Here is a 16430-nt window from a genome sequence, read left to right on the forward strand (position 1 = left end):
GTTGGCAGCTTTCAGGCCAAAGATGGCAAGAAAGATGGTGTGCGCCAACCAAACAAAGTTGACAGGAGGGTGGGAGGGAGAGGGGGAAATCGATGTAAATAAACAAACCGGCGCAACTCGAAAACATTAGTCTCTAAAATTTGGTTCTTGGTTGTTTTTAGAAAATTCGTGTACGTAAAATCCAAATGCAGCCAAATGGAAACAGGAAACATACACAATTAGGTCGCATTGATTCAGGAGTAGCGAGACAGGAATCTGATAAAAGGACCAAAAATTAAATTTGCCTCAAAAATGTTGGAAAATGAGAAGGTTGTTGTTCACATTATTTCTAAATTCTATATTTATTTAATACTGTCATTTGACTATTTATATTTGGCAGTATTTCTCGTGTTTCAAACTTTTTAGCGAGAAAAGTCTCTTATAATACATATTTATATTATCCTAAATAATAACCCAAAGTTGTCAAACACGCCCATACCAATTTTGACCCGATATTTTCTGATTTTGCATATTTTTTTATCTAAATCTGCAATGTTTGCATTTAAACCAAGCACTAACTCGTAGTTTCAATCTTAAATAATATAAAATGTTTTCCCTTTTTATTGATTAAACAAATTTCAATTCTCATTTCAGCAAATCCAACACTCGACAGCTTCGCTAATTTTGCCAGGGCGTCGACGGCCCAGGATGACATGACCGGCGATGGCACTGTGCTTGTCATTGGAGAGCTGCTCAAGCAGGCTGACGTTTTTTCCTCGGAAGGTCTGCACCCTTGCGTCATTGCCGAAGAAGGCTTCGACGAGGCCCGCAAGAAGGCCATGGAGATTTTGGACAGCGTCGAAATTCCTGTCGAAATCACCAAGGAAGGCCTCTCGGGGGTCTCTAGAACTGTCCTCAGAACTAAACTACACTCCAGTCTGGCAGATCAGCTTTAAAGTAGCGAGGTAAATACAAATTTTTGCGTGAGGAAAGTTTTTTATGTTAAGATTGTTAAAAAAAAAAAATCAAAAATCTAATCTTCGAAGCTTGCGTCGATGGAGATTTGAGCATTTACCAGCAAAGACCGCCCTCTTGACCTTCACATGGTTGAAATCATGGGAGATTTAGCTCAAAACTGAGATGGACACAAATTCGGTTCAAGGGAATTGTAATGGACCACGGTGCAAGGCACCACCGGACCACGTCTATGGAGCACGAAACGAGGTAAAGAAAATTTTATTGAAAGTTTAAATGATTTAAAATATTTACACATGCATGGACCACATGATTCCATATCTGTTATGTTGCATAAAAAATAATCCTCAATTGGATACAATCTGGGATAATTTTTTAAATTAATTTTCAAATTCATTGATTTTAGTGAGGTTGCCTCACGGTTCTTTCACAAGAGTGCCGAAGAGCGAGAGAAGTTGCTTAAGGCCAAACAGACTTAATTGAGAAGAGGGTTCAGAAGGTCATTGAACTTGAAAGGGCTGTTTGTTCTGGCAACAAGAATGGGATTTGTTGTCATCAATCATAAAAAGGTAGGAGATTAATTGTTCAGAAGCCTTTATAATAAATTTAAATAAAACATTATTACGGGGAATCGATCCCTTGTGTTCGGGAGGTGACGCAAGGCGCCAAACTTGCCTGCTCGAGGTTTACATACCTTTTACAAAATTGATAATTCCTGTACTGGTTTATCTATTTAAATTACAACTATTTGTATTGTTTGGTAATGGTTTACATATAACAAATACAAACCGTGTATTTTTCAAAGATTGTCTTCTTTTATTTTATTCTCAATGACATTAAATGTAAATCCAAAGATTACATGGTTATATTTAATAAAATGTATTGTTTCAATCAAAGTATTTAAAGAGATTCAGTCATTTTCACCTCTGCACAACGGTTGGAATGTAGGTGTGATAAATTTATAAAGGAGGGTATTCTTCTAAAAATGGCCCAATCAAATTAGCTCAATTTATAAAAATGGAGTGAAAATTTTGGCAAAGAAATAAAGGGCGTTCTCCGCTTGCTTGATATTTTGTGACCCACTTGAAAATTGTAAAAGACCTGTTTTAACTCCAGAGTTCAAAAATTGACAATAAATCAACAGCTCTGAAATATATCACAATCACTTAATTTACAAGTCTTCAGAAATTTGACGAGATCTGACGAGATCATCATATTAATTGAACTTCATTTACAAGTTTAATAATTATTGAATTATACACAAGACATTTTAAAAATTACAATGGAGCCCTTTCCTCTGATGTGGCTGCTTAATTTTCATTCATTCGTGGTGACTTGGAATTTTAGGCAGGAGGAATTTGCAGCTATCTTTTTTCCCTGCTTCACTTAACTATAATGTGTGATTATGTGTGATGATTAAGAATTTATTTTTGATTAATTCATTTTAATTATACCTTGCTCTTCTTTTCAGCCTCCTTGAGCTGCCTCTTGGACTCCCACTGTTCGTTGATGATGTCTAAGACTGGGCGATGGTTGATAGTTAAAAGCTCTCCGTTGACCTGCAACCTAGCATCTTTCAAACTTTTTTCAATCACAGGTATTTCCTTCAAGAGAAATTGTAAAAAATAATTATTTAAAAAAATATTTTAAACTCAAACACAAACCTTCTCAATGGCTTTTTTCTCCTTCTCATCTTTCAACAGGTGGCCACCACGGTTGTTCAGCCTGTTCGAGTCAAGTGCAGCCATCTCAAGTTCATACAATCGTTCATAGAGCTCGTCCCTGCGGGAGAGAAGGTTGAAAACCTCTTGGATTTCCTGATGATACGCTTCGTATTGCTCCACTTCTGTTTTGTGTTCTTGAAGCACTTTTTCTGTGAAGTCCACGCTCTTGAACGCAGCAAATGCTCCCCTCTCCTCATCACGAACATAGCATTTGTCCCAAAGGTCAAACAGCTTTCCTCTCAGGTCCTGTGTGGCTGCTGTCACCTGCTGCTTATGGAGTTCCTGGCAGCGATCAATTTCCTTGCAAATCTGAAAAAGTTAAAGAAATATATTTTAAAATTGATGCAAGTCCTTTCAGCATAAAGCACAATTAAAAAAGACTTATCACACAAAAGACCTACCTCTTGCTTGGTTTTTGTCTTAATGCCAGGGTATGTGTCCAAGAACTTAGCTCGTTCATCATGGGAGACTTGAACTTTGTCCCACAAATGATACAGCTCTGTGCGAAGTAGCTCTGTTTCGTCGGACAACTGCTTGACGCTGTCAGCAAGGTTTGAATGCAATGCCTTAAAATATAAACAAAATGAGAATCGAGTTTGAAATTTGTGGAGAAAAATCAAACTTACAGCCACGTTAGCCATTGATTGAGGATCCAGAGGAAAATTGTCAGGTGTTGGCCCAGTGACTTAGATTTCAAACTCAGTGTTTGGCCGCACTTCCAACTCAGAGAAGTCACGTCTTTTTTCTTCAAACTCTTGACGTTTGGTTTCCTATGTTAAATTGATCAAATAATTATTTGCATTTAGAATTATTAAAGAAGATAGAAAAAAATATTTTAAATCAATTAATAATATCCAAATTGGTGTCGTAATCACCTTGTCCTGCTTCAGTATTTCAATTCTATCTCTGAGGCCTGCCAGAACTGTGTCTGATAGTAGTGGTTTGTCTGGTGCAGGTGTGGACACAACATCAGCTCTTCCCAGCTCTTTGCAAATAAGGGCCTCCTGCAAAATGTTGTGGCTCAAAACTTTTCTTCCCATCCTCACTGTGTCTCCAGCTGCATCTTCTCATCAAGTCAACTCTTATGAGTCAACTTCGTGTTCTGGAGAAGATTTTCCAGCTCAGTTTTGGCCGCACGGAGAGTTATGCCATTGAAGTCAATTTTAATGTCCAGCCCCAAGTCATTGTTGTACATTTCCACATCGTCCATCAGTTAGTTGCAATAGTTTGGAAGAGAGTTCGTCCTCAACCTTCTTAAGGCTGGGCAATTGTTTATCATCACTGGTTCGCCGTTGACCTGCACCCTGGTACATTTCAAGGCTTTCTCAATCTCAGGTAGTTCTACACAAGAAATTGTAAAAAATAATTATTTATTAAAACATTTTAAACTCAAACACAAACTTTTCCAATTGTTTTTCTCTCTTTCTCTTCTTTCAGCAGCTGGCCACCTCGGTTGTTCAACCTATTCGAGTTGAGGGCATCCATTTCAAGCTTATCCATTTTTTCAAAAATCTCATCCCTGCGTGAAAGAAGGTTGAACACATCCAGGTTTTCTTGATAAAAGGCTTCGTATCGATTGACTTCAGCCTTGTGCTGTTCGAGCAATTCCTCCGAGAAGTCAACACTCTTGAATGCCGCAAAGGATCTTCACTCCTCTTCAAGAACATGACATTTGTCCCAGAGGTTGACCAGCTTGTCTCTCATTGATAGAGTGGTTTCTTTGGTCAGCTGCTTTACGAGTTCCTTGCAGTAGACAATTTTGTCATGTAACTAAAAATTTAACAAAAATGTATTTTAAAATTGATGCAAGTGTTTTTTAGCATAAAGCACAATTGAAAAATCATACAAAAGACCTACCTCTTGCCTGGTTTTCGTCCTAATGCCAGTGTATCTGTCGGAGAAATTGGCTCGTTCATCAGGGGAAACTTGAAGTTTTTTCCCACAAGACAATTCTGTCCGGAGTTGCTCTGTCTCCTCAGACAATCTTTTAACCCGATCAGCAAGGCTAGAATGCAAGAGCCTTGAAATAAAAACAAAAAGAGAAATTAGTCTGAAATTTGCGGATAAAAATAAAACTTTTACAGCTACATTAGCCAATTAGAGAGGATCCAGAGAGGAATATTTTCAGTAGTAGGCCCAGTGACTAGGAGTTCCAATGGACTGGTTGGCTGCACTTCCAACTCGTAGAAGAAATCAATTATTTCACGGCGTGTCTTTTGGAGAGTTAGAAGTTAAGTATCCTGCGTTAAATTGAATTAAATAATTATTTGTGCTTGGATTAATCAAAGTAGCTTTAATTCTAATAAAATAAATTGTAATTAGTTAAGTAGTAAGATAGAAAAAATAATTTAAAAATAAATTAAAAATATAATAATTTCTTTGAGTTGTATTCACCCTGTGCTCCTTCAGTTTTTCAACTCTTTCACGGATTTCTCTCAGAACTGGGTCCGAGAGGGCCTTGGCTGATGCTGGTTTGGCCACATCTTGGCCCAACTGCTGGGATATACTTGTCTCCTGCAAAATTTCAATACACCGTGAAAATGTTTATGCTCAAAACTTCTCTTTCCATCCTTACCTCAGCCTCCAGTTTGACCTTTATGTCACGTCGGCTTTGAAGCTCCATTTTTGTGCTTTCCAGCAACTTTTCTAGGTCATTTATAGCCGCACGGAGGGTAAGCTTATCAAAGTCAATATTGACATCTAGCCCCAAGTCTTTATTGTGGGCCTCCACATTGTCCATCAGCGACGAGATTTTTTTAGAAAGTTCCTCCTGGACCTTCCGATCATCATCAAGCAAACTTTTCAATCATTTCTGGAATTTATTGAGGATTAATGATTAATGTTAATTATAAGATATATGAAATTTCTTTTTGTAGAATGTTCTATATAATTGACAACTCCGTAATAAACTCTATGGCTGGCTCTCCAGGTTGCTGAACTCTGGCATGGAATCTATCCCTCTGGACAGACTTAGTTGGTTCTCATCCTCGTCGCCACTTGAAATAACTCTTAACTCATTACCTAAATATAATCTACACAACTTATTCTTCTCATTATGCTTGCTTTTTAGGTTCTTTTGGCTTGCGTAACCTAAATAAGGGCACCTTTTCACTTGAATAAAACTTGGCTTGTTTCGAGTTTACTTGCTTGTTCTCTACTACCTTTATTAACCCAAAAACAAAAGGTAAACGCGCTGCGCTGCGCCTTGGCGGGAGACCCAAATTGATGCCAATAGAAAAGTGCTATGCTTACTCTTTTTCAGACATAGCACTTAAGCAGGGAACAGCGGTTATCAGAATTCCACTTTTCTGTCAGAATAATTCTGATAGGGGGGCGTAACTATCAGAATTATGTCCAACTCAAGCATTCTGATAGAGTTTGGCCGAGCCAAACTTTTCTGACAGGAATAAATTCTGATAGACTTTTCAACCAATCATATTCAAGGTATTTAGTTTTAAATCTCGCGCTAAAAGAAAATAAACAACGCCCTCCATATTAAGTTATTATTTTTTTTAGAAAATAAATTACACAAAATTTGATATCAGACGGGGCAATAAGGAAAAGACTTAATAGGTAAAAGTGCATAATTAGTCGTTTTGAAATTATTTTTTAACAAAAGCAATCTAGTTTCACTAGAATTATATAGATGTTTGTGTGGAAAGCTGCTCATTGCTAATTTTTATTTGAAAACTATTCAATATTTTAATTAAAGTTTGATAATTATATAGTTGGATATTCTATTAAATATTGGGAATCAGGGTATCCACAATATTAAACTGGAAAGCAATTGAGAATGCATTAATATTAAAGAATAAAATTTCTTTTTGAATTAATTTAAGAAAATTAATAAAATTTTTTGAAATATTCAAATTTCAAAATTACATCGAGTGTTTGAATCGCATAAATACTGTATTGTAACTAACTATTTTTTTATTAAATTGATTTTTATTAGAATAATTTTTTTTTTGACAGTCAAATCAAAATAAAAAATTTAATAAAAAAATTAAATTTGCAAACGAACTGACAACTGACTAGGGATTATTGCTAAGGGCGCAAGGGGCAACGGAAAGGTGTCACCACTGTCGCTAGTGGATTCCGATAGAAATATTTTGATGACCGATGCGCTGCCTATCAGAATACAAAAATTATGATAGGGCAATTCCGACAGGAAAGTTGAATTCTGATAACCGCTGTTCCAAGCTTTACTGAAATATGATCCTGGCACTCCATTACTTTGTTTTGGACTTCTTTCTCATTTAGATCGACCAATTCAGCTTTCAAACTGGCCAGCTGTTCACTTATATGACGCTTTCCATACTCTTAACCTGCTCGTCGACAAGACCCGAATCATAATTACACAATATTAATTGCAAGGATTATTAGAGAGCTTAGATGAGGCAAGCGCAAGCAAGAAGGTTTAAAAAAAAATGCAGATCTTTTGCGCCAGAAGGGCAAAATATGTCGATTATTGTTGTTTTCTTAGGGCAATATTCCCGCAGTTTCATACACTTGTGTGTACATTAACTTGATCGTTGTGGTTTGTAGTTTTTTCAATAAAATTAAATGAGGAGGTCAATTGACATGTTATTTTCATTTTATTCCTTTTGTAGCGCGGCAGTTAATTAAACTTTAAGTGTCACATACATTATTCCAAGACTAAAATAAAATTACTATGAAGCTGCATTTTATTATACACTAATTGTAAGACTAAGCAAGCGTGCATGCAAGGCCTGTGATAAACAAAGAGGGCTTCATTTTCGAGGGCAATAACTGTTTTGTAAATAACTTATGATACATAATAAATAAGTTGATTGGAGCAAAACATATTTTTATTGGTACTTAATTATTAGTTAACTTTAATACTTACGCCATAATGGTGATAATGTTGTTTAAGCCGTTGATTCCGCGCACAAACAGAGGGAACAATTAGACAAAGGAAAGAAGTTAAACCTTGATTAAATCGCAAAAATTATCAAATATTAACGAAACACGAGACCGGAAACGACGAGCAACGACAAATCAAGAGGAAGAGGAGCAACAGAGGTTCTGAAAGTTGAAGGTGTTTGCAAGGAGGTTCCAAATTCCAAACGGATCAAAAATTGCTATGCGCACAGAACAGAACCTTGTGCAAGGAGCATTCGTGTTCAACTTTGCTATTTGCCCGTATTTGCCCTTCCACTGAAAGCGCAAGACGCGGGAACAGAGCACAACAACCAGATGACTGCAGCTGGCGCGATGTTGGTGCTGTGATCTAAAAACTTCAATTAAATAATAAATTATGTAGCAATACATTTTATGAGTGGAAAACTTAGGGAACTTCTCAAAATGGAACTTCTTCGCAATTTGGAGAGAAGATCGTCTGGTCGAGGTAAAATTTCGTTCCAGAAAAAAAGAGACGCAGAAAATATTAATATCAATAAACATCAGTTTTCCTAAACTCTTTTGCAGCGATGTTTACATTTTTTTAACTGTAACAATATTAAATTTTTAATATTATATTTATTTTTCATTGTTGATTTTCATTTTTAGGCTTTGTAAAGAATCGAGACTTCTGCATTCCTCGACTAGTGAATTACAAGAATGACATCCGGAAAAGGCAGCCGCCTGATTTGGACATTGAAGATGCGGACAGTGAGTGCCTCGTCGGCAGGTTTTGTCCGTACGACCGATTGGGCGGTCTGTATGCCATTGCAGACGAGCTAGGCTACATCTACTTTGACTTTGTTGACAAGAAGCACATGCCTGAATTTGATGCAATGAACGAAGGTAAACAAGAGGCAGTTGTACCGAGATTTTGTTTATAATATAATTAAAAACCCACAGGCATTCGGATGCATGATAATGCCATTTTTGATGTGGCCTGGATGAAGTCGCGTAGTGGAGTCTTGTGCATCGCAACAGCTTCCGGAGACAAGACGGTAAAAGTTACTCATTTTGACGATCCTCTGCAGCATCACATTCTCACCGATCACCAACAATCCATTCGAGCGCTTTGCACTCATGTAGATCATCCTGGTAATATTACCACTGAAGAAAAAAGTAAATTGAATAATTTAATGAAACAATTTCAGGATTTCTGGCTTCGTCCGGTAGAGACGGCAATATCGTCATTTACGACGAAAGAAGTTACAAAGCTGCCAATGTGATTGTCAGCGCCCACACAGTGCCTAGCAGAAGTAATAAATTTAGTTTCATAACTTGAATTTCAATAAGTATTTGGATTGCAGCCAGAGGACCAGCAACTGTGAAGGCAAACAACAAGAGTGTCACCGCTCTTGCGCTTTACGATTCCAACACTTTGATTTCTGGTGGTTACACTGATGGGTAAATTTTCATTTAAAAAATTATGAAATTAATTAATTAATACAAATTTTAACTAGGACTGTCAAAGTTTGGGATCTGAGAAGGACCTACTTAAAGAGTGCTTTAAAACAGCCTGCCCCTCTGCATGTTTTTGACGTCGGGGCCACTGTGACGAGCCTCAACATCAAGCACAACCTACTTTACGCGAGCTGCACTAATCACTCAATTTTTTGTTTCAACGCAGGAACATTCAATAAGACTCCAAGTATATTAAATTTACGGGAATATTAAAAAAAAAATTAATATAATTGTGTTTCAGTTTGCAAATTTGTTGGGCATGATACGAATTCGGCCTACAGTTCGTACATGCACGCTAGTTTAAGTGACTGTGGTGACTATTTGGCGTCGGGATCGTTTGACGGAAGCATTTACTTGTGGTCAACAAAATTGGGTAGGAGCAGAACTGACAGTGACGAGAAGTATCCAATTGCGCATCCGTTGGCCAGACTTGTTGGTCACGAAAAGGAGGTCACTTGCGTCCAGTGGGGATTTGTTGACAACCAGCCAATGGTAAAATTTAAGATTGCAAAAATTGGCACAAATTACTTAAAATATATTTCTAGCTGCTCAGTTTGAGTGACGACAATACTCATCGGGTGTGGCGACCGTCGCATGAGTTCGACAAGGCAGATGTTGAAAATCCGATCGAAGGAAGAACTGAAATTTTGCATCCTTTGTTCTTTTCAAAAAGTGCCTCGTCTCAGTTTAGAAATTGCGGACCTTTGCAAATGATGCCAAACAAATTGCTGAAACCTTTCCCGTCGTATGTGCACCATCCCGAGTCAGTGGTTCACCATTGTTCCCCCAGACTGCCAAAGAGTCACACTAATTGGTTGACAGCACTCAGTCCCCAAAATGCACCAGTTATTAGTCCGTTGAGCAAGCCAAAAGCTCGAATCAAACGGTCTGGACGCAGCGACAAAAAGTCCTCCAAGAAACTCAAACTCTCGAGTCCGATAAAAACCTACATCAAAATTCAGCCAAGAAAGTAGGAAAACGTTGCTGACTGACTGAAATAGCAAAGGTTTTTTTTTTTTAAATACTCACGAACAATGTTAATTTACAAACTCAAAAGTTAAGCACTTAATTGACAATTTATTTTAAATACATTTTAATGAATAAAATAAAGTTGATTTAATGAGTATCAATAATTAAATTATTTAACAAAATTCATATTAACAGCCCTGCGTGATCATTCTTCAACTCACATACAATGGTGAACTTTTAATGAAGGCGTCCAACTTGGCAGAAAACAGGTCGCTTTTAATCGGCTGCTTCAGATCTATTGTAGGGTTCTTCACCACATATTCAACAAAAATCTGTCACAGGAAAATTTAAGTAAGAAAAATTCAGTTTTGACTTTATTCTTTTGTTGTATACTAGCCTGAGAGTTCAAATTTTTCAGGAAATCAGTCATTCTTCCGGCTGTGGCGTCCGTGTTCAACACAAATTTGTTGCCAGTCGGGGTTTCATAGAAGTGCAGAGCATATTTGTTGGTTCTGTAGCACAAGAAACCGTCCTTGGTGTCGGTCAATGACATCTTTGCCACAAAAGATTTGATAGAGAATAACATTCCATACATCAGCTTTGCTTCCTGGAAAGTGTGATAAATAATTGTTATTTAAAACTGCATTAACTTAAAATCAAGTCTTACGTGTTCTCTTGTTATACCCGACTGTTTTGTCCGATTCCATTCTGCATAATGCAAAAGGGTTCCAGAGTTATTGAATATGTAGAGATTGTAAATTTTCATTTTTATAATTGCCGATCCAGAAAACTATAACAAAACATTATCAGGGACGACCAAAGATTTTTTATGAATTATAATAATCCGTTTTTAAATTATGCATTCACAGATTACCTGAAAATAATTAGCAAACCGTGAAGAGTTAAATATTTAATAACAGTTTAACAAGAAGTTGACAGCTGACATTTGATTTGTAATATTTGTAAACAGAAGATGTGAATCGCCTACACGAGATGCGAAAGGGTAGGCGAGGTGCCATCATTGCTACCAACTCATTCATATTAATCTTGAGCACAACAAAACTGTCATGGCGCCACATCAAATTTTATCTTTTTTACTTCCCTTTTGTCCTCTCCACGCCCCGTTTCTATCAAACACGATCTAGGAGAAAAAAATAGTATTTTGTTGTGAAATTTAGCTGCTCTTGTGAATATGTAATTATTTTGAAGACTTTTTGGTAAATATAATAAATAATATTATACATAATTATCAAATTATGTGACAACAATAAAATTTTATCCAATTTATATTCATGTATACATACATAATTATTAATAATAACTACATTTTCTCCAGACGAGATGAACGAAAAAATTGATTCAGCAAATGATGCTTCCCATCAAGATTCTCCGCCCCCTGCAAAAAGATCTTCCAGCCAGGAGGATTTTTTCATGGAAAAAGCCTTCGTGCAAGCTAGACTAGCTCTAGCCGAGGGAGAAGTTCCTGTAGGCTGTGTTTTCGTCTTGGATGAAAACATAATTTGCGAGGGAAGGAATGCGACAAACAACAGGTTGACCGGTGAGGCGCACGCGGAAATCAAATGCATAGATAAAATTCTTTTGAAGACACCGGACATTGACTGGGGTCAAGTCAGTCTCTATGTCACAGTCGAGCCTTGCATCATGTGTTCGGCGGCACTGAAGATGCTCGGAATCGGACAAGTAGTTTTTGGTTGTTCCAATCCACGCTTCGGAGGGATGGGAACTGTGCTGGACGCAATGGAAGTGACGTGTCCATGTCCAAAGCCACGGACAATCGGCAATGTGCGAGCAGATGAAGCAATAAACCTTCTAAAGGAATTTTATGCAGGGACAAACCCATCGGCCCCTGAGGAAAAGGTGAAGAAGAAGAAGAGCAGACAAAATGACAATTAATGAAATCTAATTTTATTGGAACTCTGTTTAATGATAAAAAACGTTTATGTATTAAAATTTCATAGACTCACAGTGCACTTTCAAAATTAATGAATGAATATAATGAATTAAAATTATCAGATCGAATCAGTGACAATAAAACTGGAAATTTAACATATCGATGAATTCATTCACTTTGAAATTTTAAATTAAACATTAGCAAGTGGAAGTGTTTGAACAACAATTTTGCCTGGATCTGTCCATCTCATAAAACGGAAAGAGCTAGCCAATATATTTACAATATGGAATGCATGAACTAATTCTATCAAGAGGCAATCGTGAAAATTACTAATCCTGGAGCATTGAAGCGTTAAGGGTCATGTGATGCAAGTTGGGCGGTGTGTTCCAAACGGCGCTCGAACGCCGTGTCAGAGGCCTAGCATCGTCTCCAAACAAATCCTTCACAGATGGCTTGAACACCCTTGTTCCAAAAAAGTTGTTGCGCAGGTTGACCCTCACATAATCAGCACAATCCAATTTCATGTTGTTCTTCATTTCTAATGGTTGAAAACGAAAAATAATTTAGTTTCTCAATAATTAAGGATCTTACTTTGAGCCCAAAGAGGGACCTTCTTCTTTGGCTTCTCATCATCATCGCTGGAGTCACCTTCTTCAACCTCATCAATGCCGTAGTCATTGTCACTTTTAGGTGGTGCCGGTGGCATTTCATCCCTGCTGGGTGTCACCTCGTAAGACTCAGTTCCGGCTACTTTTGCCTGTAAATTATGAAAAAAAAAAAAAAAAAAACATGATTTTATAATGATTATCTTACAATTTATTCTAAATTTCCTCACCAATACTGGATTAGGTGCTTTAGGTTTGGGCGTCTTGCATGTATCTTCCTTAGGCATTGTGAAAGTGCAATTCATCTCATGCACAGCAGTTTGCACATGTTCCTTCTCGCGGACACTTGCCGCAGCAGCTAATTTCCTAAAAACAATTCATTTCTACTTCATATTTTATGATTTAAATTTTTGCATACTTGGCAGCGTCTAGTTTGAGAGCAGCCTTTTTTTCCTCCTCCTTTTTCTTCTTTTCCTCATCTTTCTTCTTCTTTTCCTCGTCTCTCTTCTTCTTTTCTTCTTCCTTCTTTTTCAATTCCTCAGCCTTCCGATTTAACTCTTCCTCCTCCTCCTTGGCTTTCTTTGCCTCTTCTTGCAGCTTTTTCTTTGCTTCTTCTTGCAGCACTTTCTTTGCCAGACGCTTTGCCTTCAGTTCTTCAAATTTGTTCTTCTTACTTTTCTCTTCCTGTTTGCGTAGCTGCAGCTCCTCCTTCTCCTTCTGCTGCGCCTCCAGTTCCTTTTGACGTTGCTCCTGCACTTGTTTTACTTTTTTCTTTTTTTCTTCATTGATCCTGAAAAAAGAAGCTTGTTACAAACAAAGTTCAGACAAAAAATGGTTTTAGAAAGTACTTTTTCTTCTCTTCCATCTTCAGTTTCAATATTTCCTCTTTCTTCTTCTGGGCCTCGTTTATTTTCTCATCCCTCAGCTGACGCTCGAGTTCCTTTTTCTTCTCAACTTCAACAGCAGCCAACTGGGCCTGCTCCTTGGCTGCTTCAAGGGTGAACTTGCTTATAATGACTTTGCTCCGGCTAAGAGTGCTAGTGGCGTTGTGAGGCCTCGTCTAAAAGGAGGACAAGTTAACTTGGTTAATTTGTTTTCTCAAGCAGGCAGAATTAATTAAAAATTACCACTGTACTCCTTTGGATGGTGCTCAAGCCCTGCTGTTGGGATGTTGTAGGTTTGCTGCAGGTGGGAATGGATTTCTTCCGCAAAACAGTCGGCGAGTAGGCGTGCTTGCTCTCACTGAATGGGTCTGGGGAAATGTCCTGGGAGCTGATGGCGTGCATCAGCTCCGGGGCCTTCAACCACTTTGAAGGTGAGTGAGGAGTGGTGGCCGCATGCTCAGGGTGATTCTGGATGTTGACTTTCGGATAACCCTTCTTCAGCGACTGCTCAACTGCCATCACCATCTCCTTCACTTTTCCAGCAATGTGTGGTGTTCTTTAAATGGAAAAACCTCAAAGTTTTTATTTCAACCAAAATTAAGACACATACAAAGCACGGAGTTCAGACGCTTTGTCTGGTACTTTCGTCTCGACTTTGTTAGTCCTGGGTGACTTCCTTTGAGTCTCAGTTGCTGGAGGTTCGGGAGAGCTCACAGGTGGCTCAGACTCTTCTGTAGTCGCTTCTTCAGTAGAAACGTCTTCTCCTATCTGACGCTTAATGAAAGTTTCTGATAATTTTTCAACCTAAAAAGGAGTGGAAAATAAAATGCATTTTTCAGATAAAAATAACAATTTGAAGTCTCACCTTGATGGCAACCACCCGACTCAGGAGCAGCGCGTCATTCTTCTTGATATTCTGGTTTGGAGGGCTAGTTTCTTCCTGCGATTGATCAGAATGCGTTTCTTCCCTTGTAGTTTCAGCATGCTCAGAATTCTTTTCCTCATTCGAAGACTCAACATGCTCAGAATGTTGCTCGTCTTTTGAAGTCTCAACATGCTCAGAATTTGGTTCATCGTTTGAAGCCTCAGAGCTACTAGTGGCTTTTGCAGGCGGCTTTTCAAACTCAGAATCACTTGAATCAGCCGGTTTAACCACCTTCATTTTCTTGGCAGGCTAGAGCAAAATAATACAATTTTAAAACATCACAACGAAGGACGAAATTTATATTAAAATTTACCATCAGTTTCTTTTCCTGAGCTACCAATTTTGCGCGGCCCCTGGTATTCATCTTTGGCTTTTCAAGTTTCTGTGGTTTTTCAGCTTCTTCGCTTGATTCATCGTCACTGACTTCTTTTTTGTTTTTCCGAGCTGCACGTTTCAATTTGGTGCTTTTGGTGGTAGAGGCGACTGACACAGCGTCATCATCACTTTCTGCTGAAGAACTGGCAATCCTGACCCTTTTACGTTCCTTTGCTGGAGGCACCTCGGCAGGCTTTTCGCTGGGTCGTCTCAGCTTTACAGGCACATACAGCTGCTTGTGGAACTTGGAAGCTGCAGCTTGCGAGGCAGCTCGAGCTTGCCGCCCTACAGCAATGGAATTTTCCTTCTCCTCAACTGCAGAAGTTACGCATTGTAAAAAATAACATTGAAGTTTTCATTGATTAACTATACCTTCGGAAGCGGTGGGAATTTTCCTCTTCCGAGTTGGTCTCTTGAGTGTTGGTGTCCTTGGTGGCATAGGGCTTGTCTGCTTTTCTTGCAGCTTCTCCTTTATTTCTCTGGCCCACTGCAGAGCTTCCTGATAGAAAAAAGAAATCATTAAAAAATATTATATTATATTTCTAAATTTAAATAATTCCAACTTACATCTTTTATTCTCCTCATATTTCGAAAGGAGCTTTTGTATTCATCATCTATCTTTACTTTCAAATTATCCAAATCTAACTCCCCGCAGGCCTTGACAAGCTCTTTGTGGTCTTTAACCATCTGTAAACAAAGTAAAGTAAATTAAAAATAATTGCAGTGCTAAAAAAAATGTGAACTCATAAAATTTAGCCTCACCGACTTGTTATCATTTCACATAGAAAATTTTCAATTTATAGTTTTCAAATTCCTCAAAGCCATATTATATCAAATTTGTATGTAACGAAGGCAGAGCTTTGACATAGGGATTCCAATAATTACTGACATGATCGGGCACACATTTGGAATTGGAACATTTCTGACTGAATTCCAACATTCTCGCAACGTTTTATCATTCCATTTTGAGTCTTATAAAATTCTAAAAATTTCATAAATGTCAAACAAAAATAATCTGAAATATCTTGTTCAATTCAAAAATTTATGTCAATTAAAAATATTCATTAACGATAATTTTTTTCTTAAAACAATCAATCAATCATGTACATATTATGTAGTATAACGACATGTACATAAGTAGATTTTGTTGAATGATGAATTATAATTAAACTTTAATTTCAGTATGTCTCCATGATTATCAATTCCTTGCCTTTCGAGCAAATCGTTTTAATTGTCAAAATTAGATTTTTACATTAGAATTCACAATCGCGCGGGAAACAGCTGGGTCTGTTAGAAGGCTAAGTAACCGTCAGAGGTTTCGTTTTTTGCACAAATCTCAAAAAAATATGGCAGCATTCAGTGAAATTCGTTGTGGAATATTACCTTCGGGCCTTGGAGAAAACAGCAAGCAGTCCCAGATTGCAAAAACAAGACTTGCAGGAGTTGCAAGCCCAAATTTTGTGTTGAAAAATCAACCCGGCGAACGGCGACGGCCGCTGTGTTTTAAGTCTTTTCTCGCTCGTGCGCAAGCTCGTGCGTGTGCGTGGTGGTCACGTGACTATTCCACGGAGTTTTCATTATTTCGACGTCTCCATAGATGGCGCAATGCGATGGATATGCGAAATAAATAAAAATAAAAAGACAAAAAAAAAATCATGGTTTTATGAAATTAAGAAATATAAGCTTTATTTAATTATTTTA

General features: G+C 37.8%; 5 protein-coding genes and 1 long non-coding RNA gene across 11 annotated transcripts; 3 read left to right on the forward strand and 3 right to left on the reverse strand.

Moving 5' to 3' along the window:
- The first annotated feature begins 99 nt into the window (after positions 1-99).
- LOC132198220 (uncharacterized) lies at positions 100-1798 on the forward strand. Its single transcript, XR_009441973.1, has 4 exons — positions 100-309; positions 634-944; positions 1026-1203; positions 1361-1798. It is a non-coding gene; the product is annotated as an uncharacterized LOC132198220 (long non-coding RNA).
- LOC132198217 (protein regulator of cytokinesis 1-like) lies at positions 1750-7707 on the reverse strand. 5 transcript variants are annotated; one of them, XM_059622109.1, is made up of 12 exons: positions 7546-7707; positions 5254-5490; positions 5073-5192; positions 4761-4918; positions 4536-4698; positions 4080-4448; positions 3554-4019; positions 3305-3448; positions 3080-3244; positions 2619-2987; positions 2409-2513; positions 1750-2344 (listed from the first exon to the last, which is right to left on the reverse strand). In XM_059622109.1, exons 8-12 carry the CDS (start codon positions 3317-3319, stop codon positions 2276-2278), a joined length of 723 nt encoding a protein of 240 aa, XP_059478092.1. In that variant the 5' UTR covers positions 3320-3448; positions 3554-4019; positions 4080-4448; positions 4536-4698; positions 4761-4918; positions 5073-5192; positions 5254-5490; positions 7546-7707; the 3' UTR covers positions 1750-2275. The 5 variants fall into 5 exon arrangements, with proteins under 5 accessions (XP_059478092.1, XP_059478091.1, XP_059478087.1 ...); XM_059622108.1 differs by having other exon boundaries at positions 1752-2344; positions 2409-2558; positions 4767-4918; positions 7546-7706; XM_059622104.1 differs by having other exon boundaries at positions 1752-2344; positions 2409-2558; positions 7546-7706.
- Positions 7708-7820: 113 nt separating this feature from the next.
- LOC132198216 (protein lethal(2)denticleless-like) lies at positions 7821-10344 on the forward strand. 2 transcript variants are annotated; one of them, XM_059622103.1, is made up of 9 exons: positions 7821-8046; positions 8208-8444; positions 8502-8693; positions 8750-8854; positions 8906-9002; positions 9059-9246; positions 9301-9551; positions 9605-10065; positions 10224-10344. In XM_059622103.1, exons 1-8 carry the CDS (start codon positions 7974-7976, stop codon positions 10031-10033), a joined length of 1572 nt encoding a protein of 523 aa, XP_059478086.1. In that variant the 5' UTR covers positions 7821-7973; the 3' UTR covers positions 10034-10065; positions 10224-10344. The 2 variants fall into 2 exon arrangements, with proteins under 2 accessions (XP_059478086.1, XP_059478085.1); XM_059622102.1 differs by lacking the exon at positions 10224-10344 and having other exon boundaries at positions 7822-8046; positions 9605-10183.
- On the reverse strand, positions 10117-11059 carry LOC132198219 (trafficking protein particle complex subunit 1). The gene is made up of 4 exons (XM_059622112.1): positions 10903-11059; positions 10696-10818; positions 10426-10635; positions 10117-10360 (listed from the first exon to the last, which is right to left on the reverse strand). Exons 2-4 carry the CDS (start codon positions 10792-10794, stop codon positions 10241-10243), a joined length of 429 nt encoding a protein of 142 aa, XP_059478095.1. The 5' UTR covers positions 10795-10818; positions 10903-11059; the 3' UTR covers positions 10117-10240.
- A 59-nt stretch (positions 11060-11118) lies between these two features.
- On the forward strand, positions 11119-12335 carry LOC132198218 (tRNA-specific adenosine deaminase 2). Its single transcript, XM_059622111.1, has 2 exons — positions 11119-11245; positions 11365-12335. Exon 2 carries the CDS (start codon positions 11370-11372, stop codon positions 11940-11942), a length of 573 nt encoding a protein of 190 aa, XP_059478094.1. The 5' UTR covers positions 11119-11245; positions 11365-11369; the 3' UTR covers positions 11943-12335.
- LOC132198215 (inner centromere protein A-like) lies at positions 11364-16249 on the reverse strand. Its single transcript, XM_059622101.1, has 12 exons — positions 16113-16249; positions 15297-15416; positions 15102-15228; positions 14668-15044; positions 14295-14603; positions 14040-14233; positions 13673-13985; positions 13394-13605; positions 12964-13335; positions 12776-12911; positions 12532-12697; positions 11364-12478 (listed from the first exon to the last, which is right to left on the reverse strand). The coding sequence occupies exons 2-12, from the start codon at positions 15414-15416 to the stop codon at positions 12270-12272; spliced, it is 2535 nt and encodes an 844-aa protein (XP_059478084.1). The 5' UTR covers positions 16113-16249; the 3' UTR covers positions 11364-12269.
- Positions 16250-16430: the final 181 nt, after the last annotated feature.

This window comes from Neocloeon triangulifer, unplaced genomic scaffold (genome assembly GCF_031216515.1).
Source record: "Neocloeon triangulifer isolate White Clay Creek 2 clone unplaced genomic scaffold, ASM3121651v1 ptg000012l, whole genome shotgun sequence".
Classification (NCBI taxonomy): domain Eukaryota; kingdom Metazoa; phylum Arthropoda; class Insecta; order Ephemeroptera; family Baetidae; genus Neocloeon; species Neocloeon triangulifer.

Bases quoted from the DNA above. Each gene is read 5' to 3' on its own strand.
- LOC132198217 (XM_059622108.1), bottom strand. The intron at 2,559-2,618 runs GTTTGTGTTTGA...TTTCTCTTGAAG, and splicing joins AGAAAAAAGCCATTGAGAAG to GAAATACCTGTGATTGAAAA. The intron at 2,345-2,408 runs GTATAATTAAAA...CACACATTATAG, and splicing joins AGGCTGAAAAGAAGAGCAAG to TTAAGTGAAGCAGGGAAAAA.
- LOC132198216 (XM_059622103.1), top strand. From the start codon at position 7,974: ATGAGTGGAAAACTTAGGGAACTTCTCAAAATGGAACTTCTTCGCAAT. The intron at 8,047-8,207 runs GTAAAATTTCGT...TTTCATTTTTAG, and splicing joins GAGAAGATCGTCTGGTCGAG to GCTTTGTAAAGAATCGAGAC. The intron at 8,694-8,749 runs GTAATATTACCA...AAACAATTTCAG, and splicing joins CACTCATGTAGATCATCCTG to GATTTCTGGCTTCGTCCGGT.
- LOC132198219 (XM_059622112.1), bottom strand. From the start codon at position 10,794: ATGAAAATTTACAATCTCTACATATTCAATAACTCTGGAACCCTTTTG. The intron at 10,636-10,695 runs GTAAGACTTGAT...CACACTTTCCAG, and splicing joins CGGGTATAACAAGAGAACAC to GAAGCAAAGCTGATGTATGG. The intron at 10,361-10,425 runs GCTAGTATACAA...TTCCTGTGACAG, and splicing joins TGAAAAATTTGAACTCTCAG to ATTTTTGTTGAATATGTGGT.
- LOC132198218 (XM_059622111.1), top strand. From the start codon at position 11,370: ATGAACGAAAAAATTGATTCAGCAAATGATGCTTCCCATCAAGATTCT.
- LOC132198215 (XM_059622101.1), bottom strand. From the start codon at position 15,416: ATGGTTAAAGACCACAAAGAGCTTGTCAAGGCCTGCGGGGAGTTAGAT. The intron at 13,606-13,672 runs GTAATTTTTAAT...TCCTCCTTTTAG, and splicing joins CCATCCAAAGGAGTACAGTG to ACGAGGCCTCACAACGCCAC. The intron at 13,336-13,393 runs GTACTTTCTAAA...TTCTTTTTTCAG, and splicing joins AAGATGGAAGAGAAGAAAAA to GATCAATGAAGAAAAAAAGA.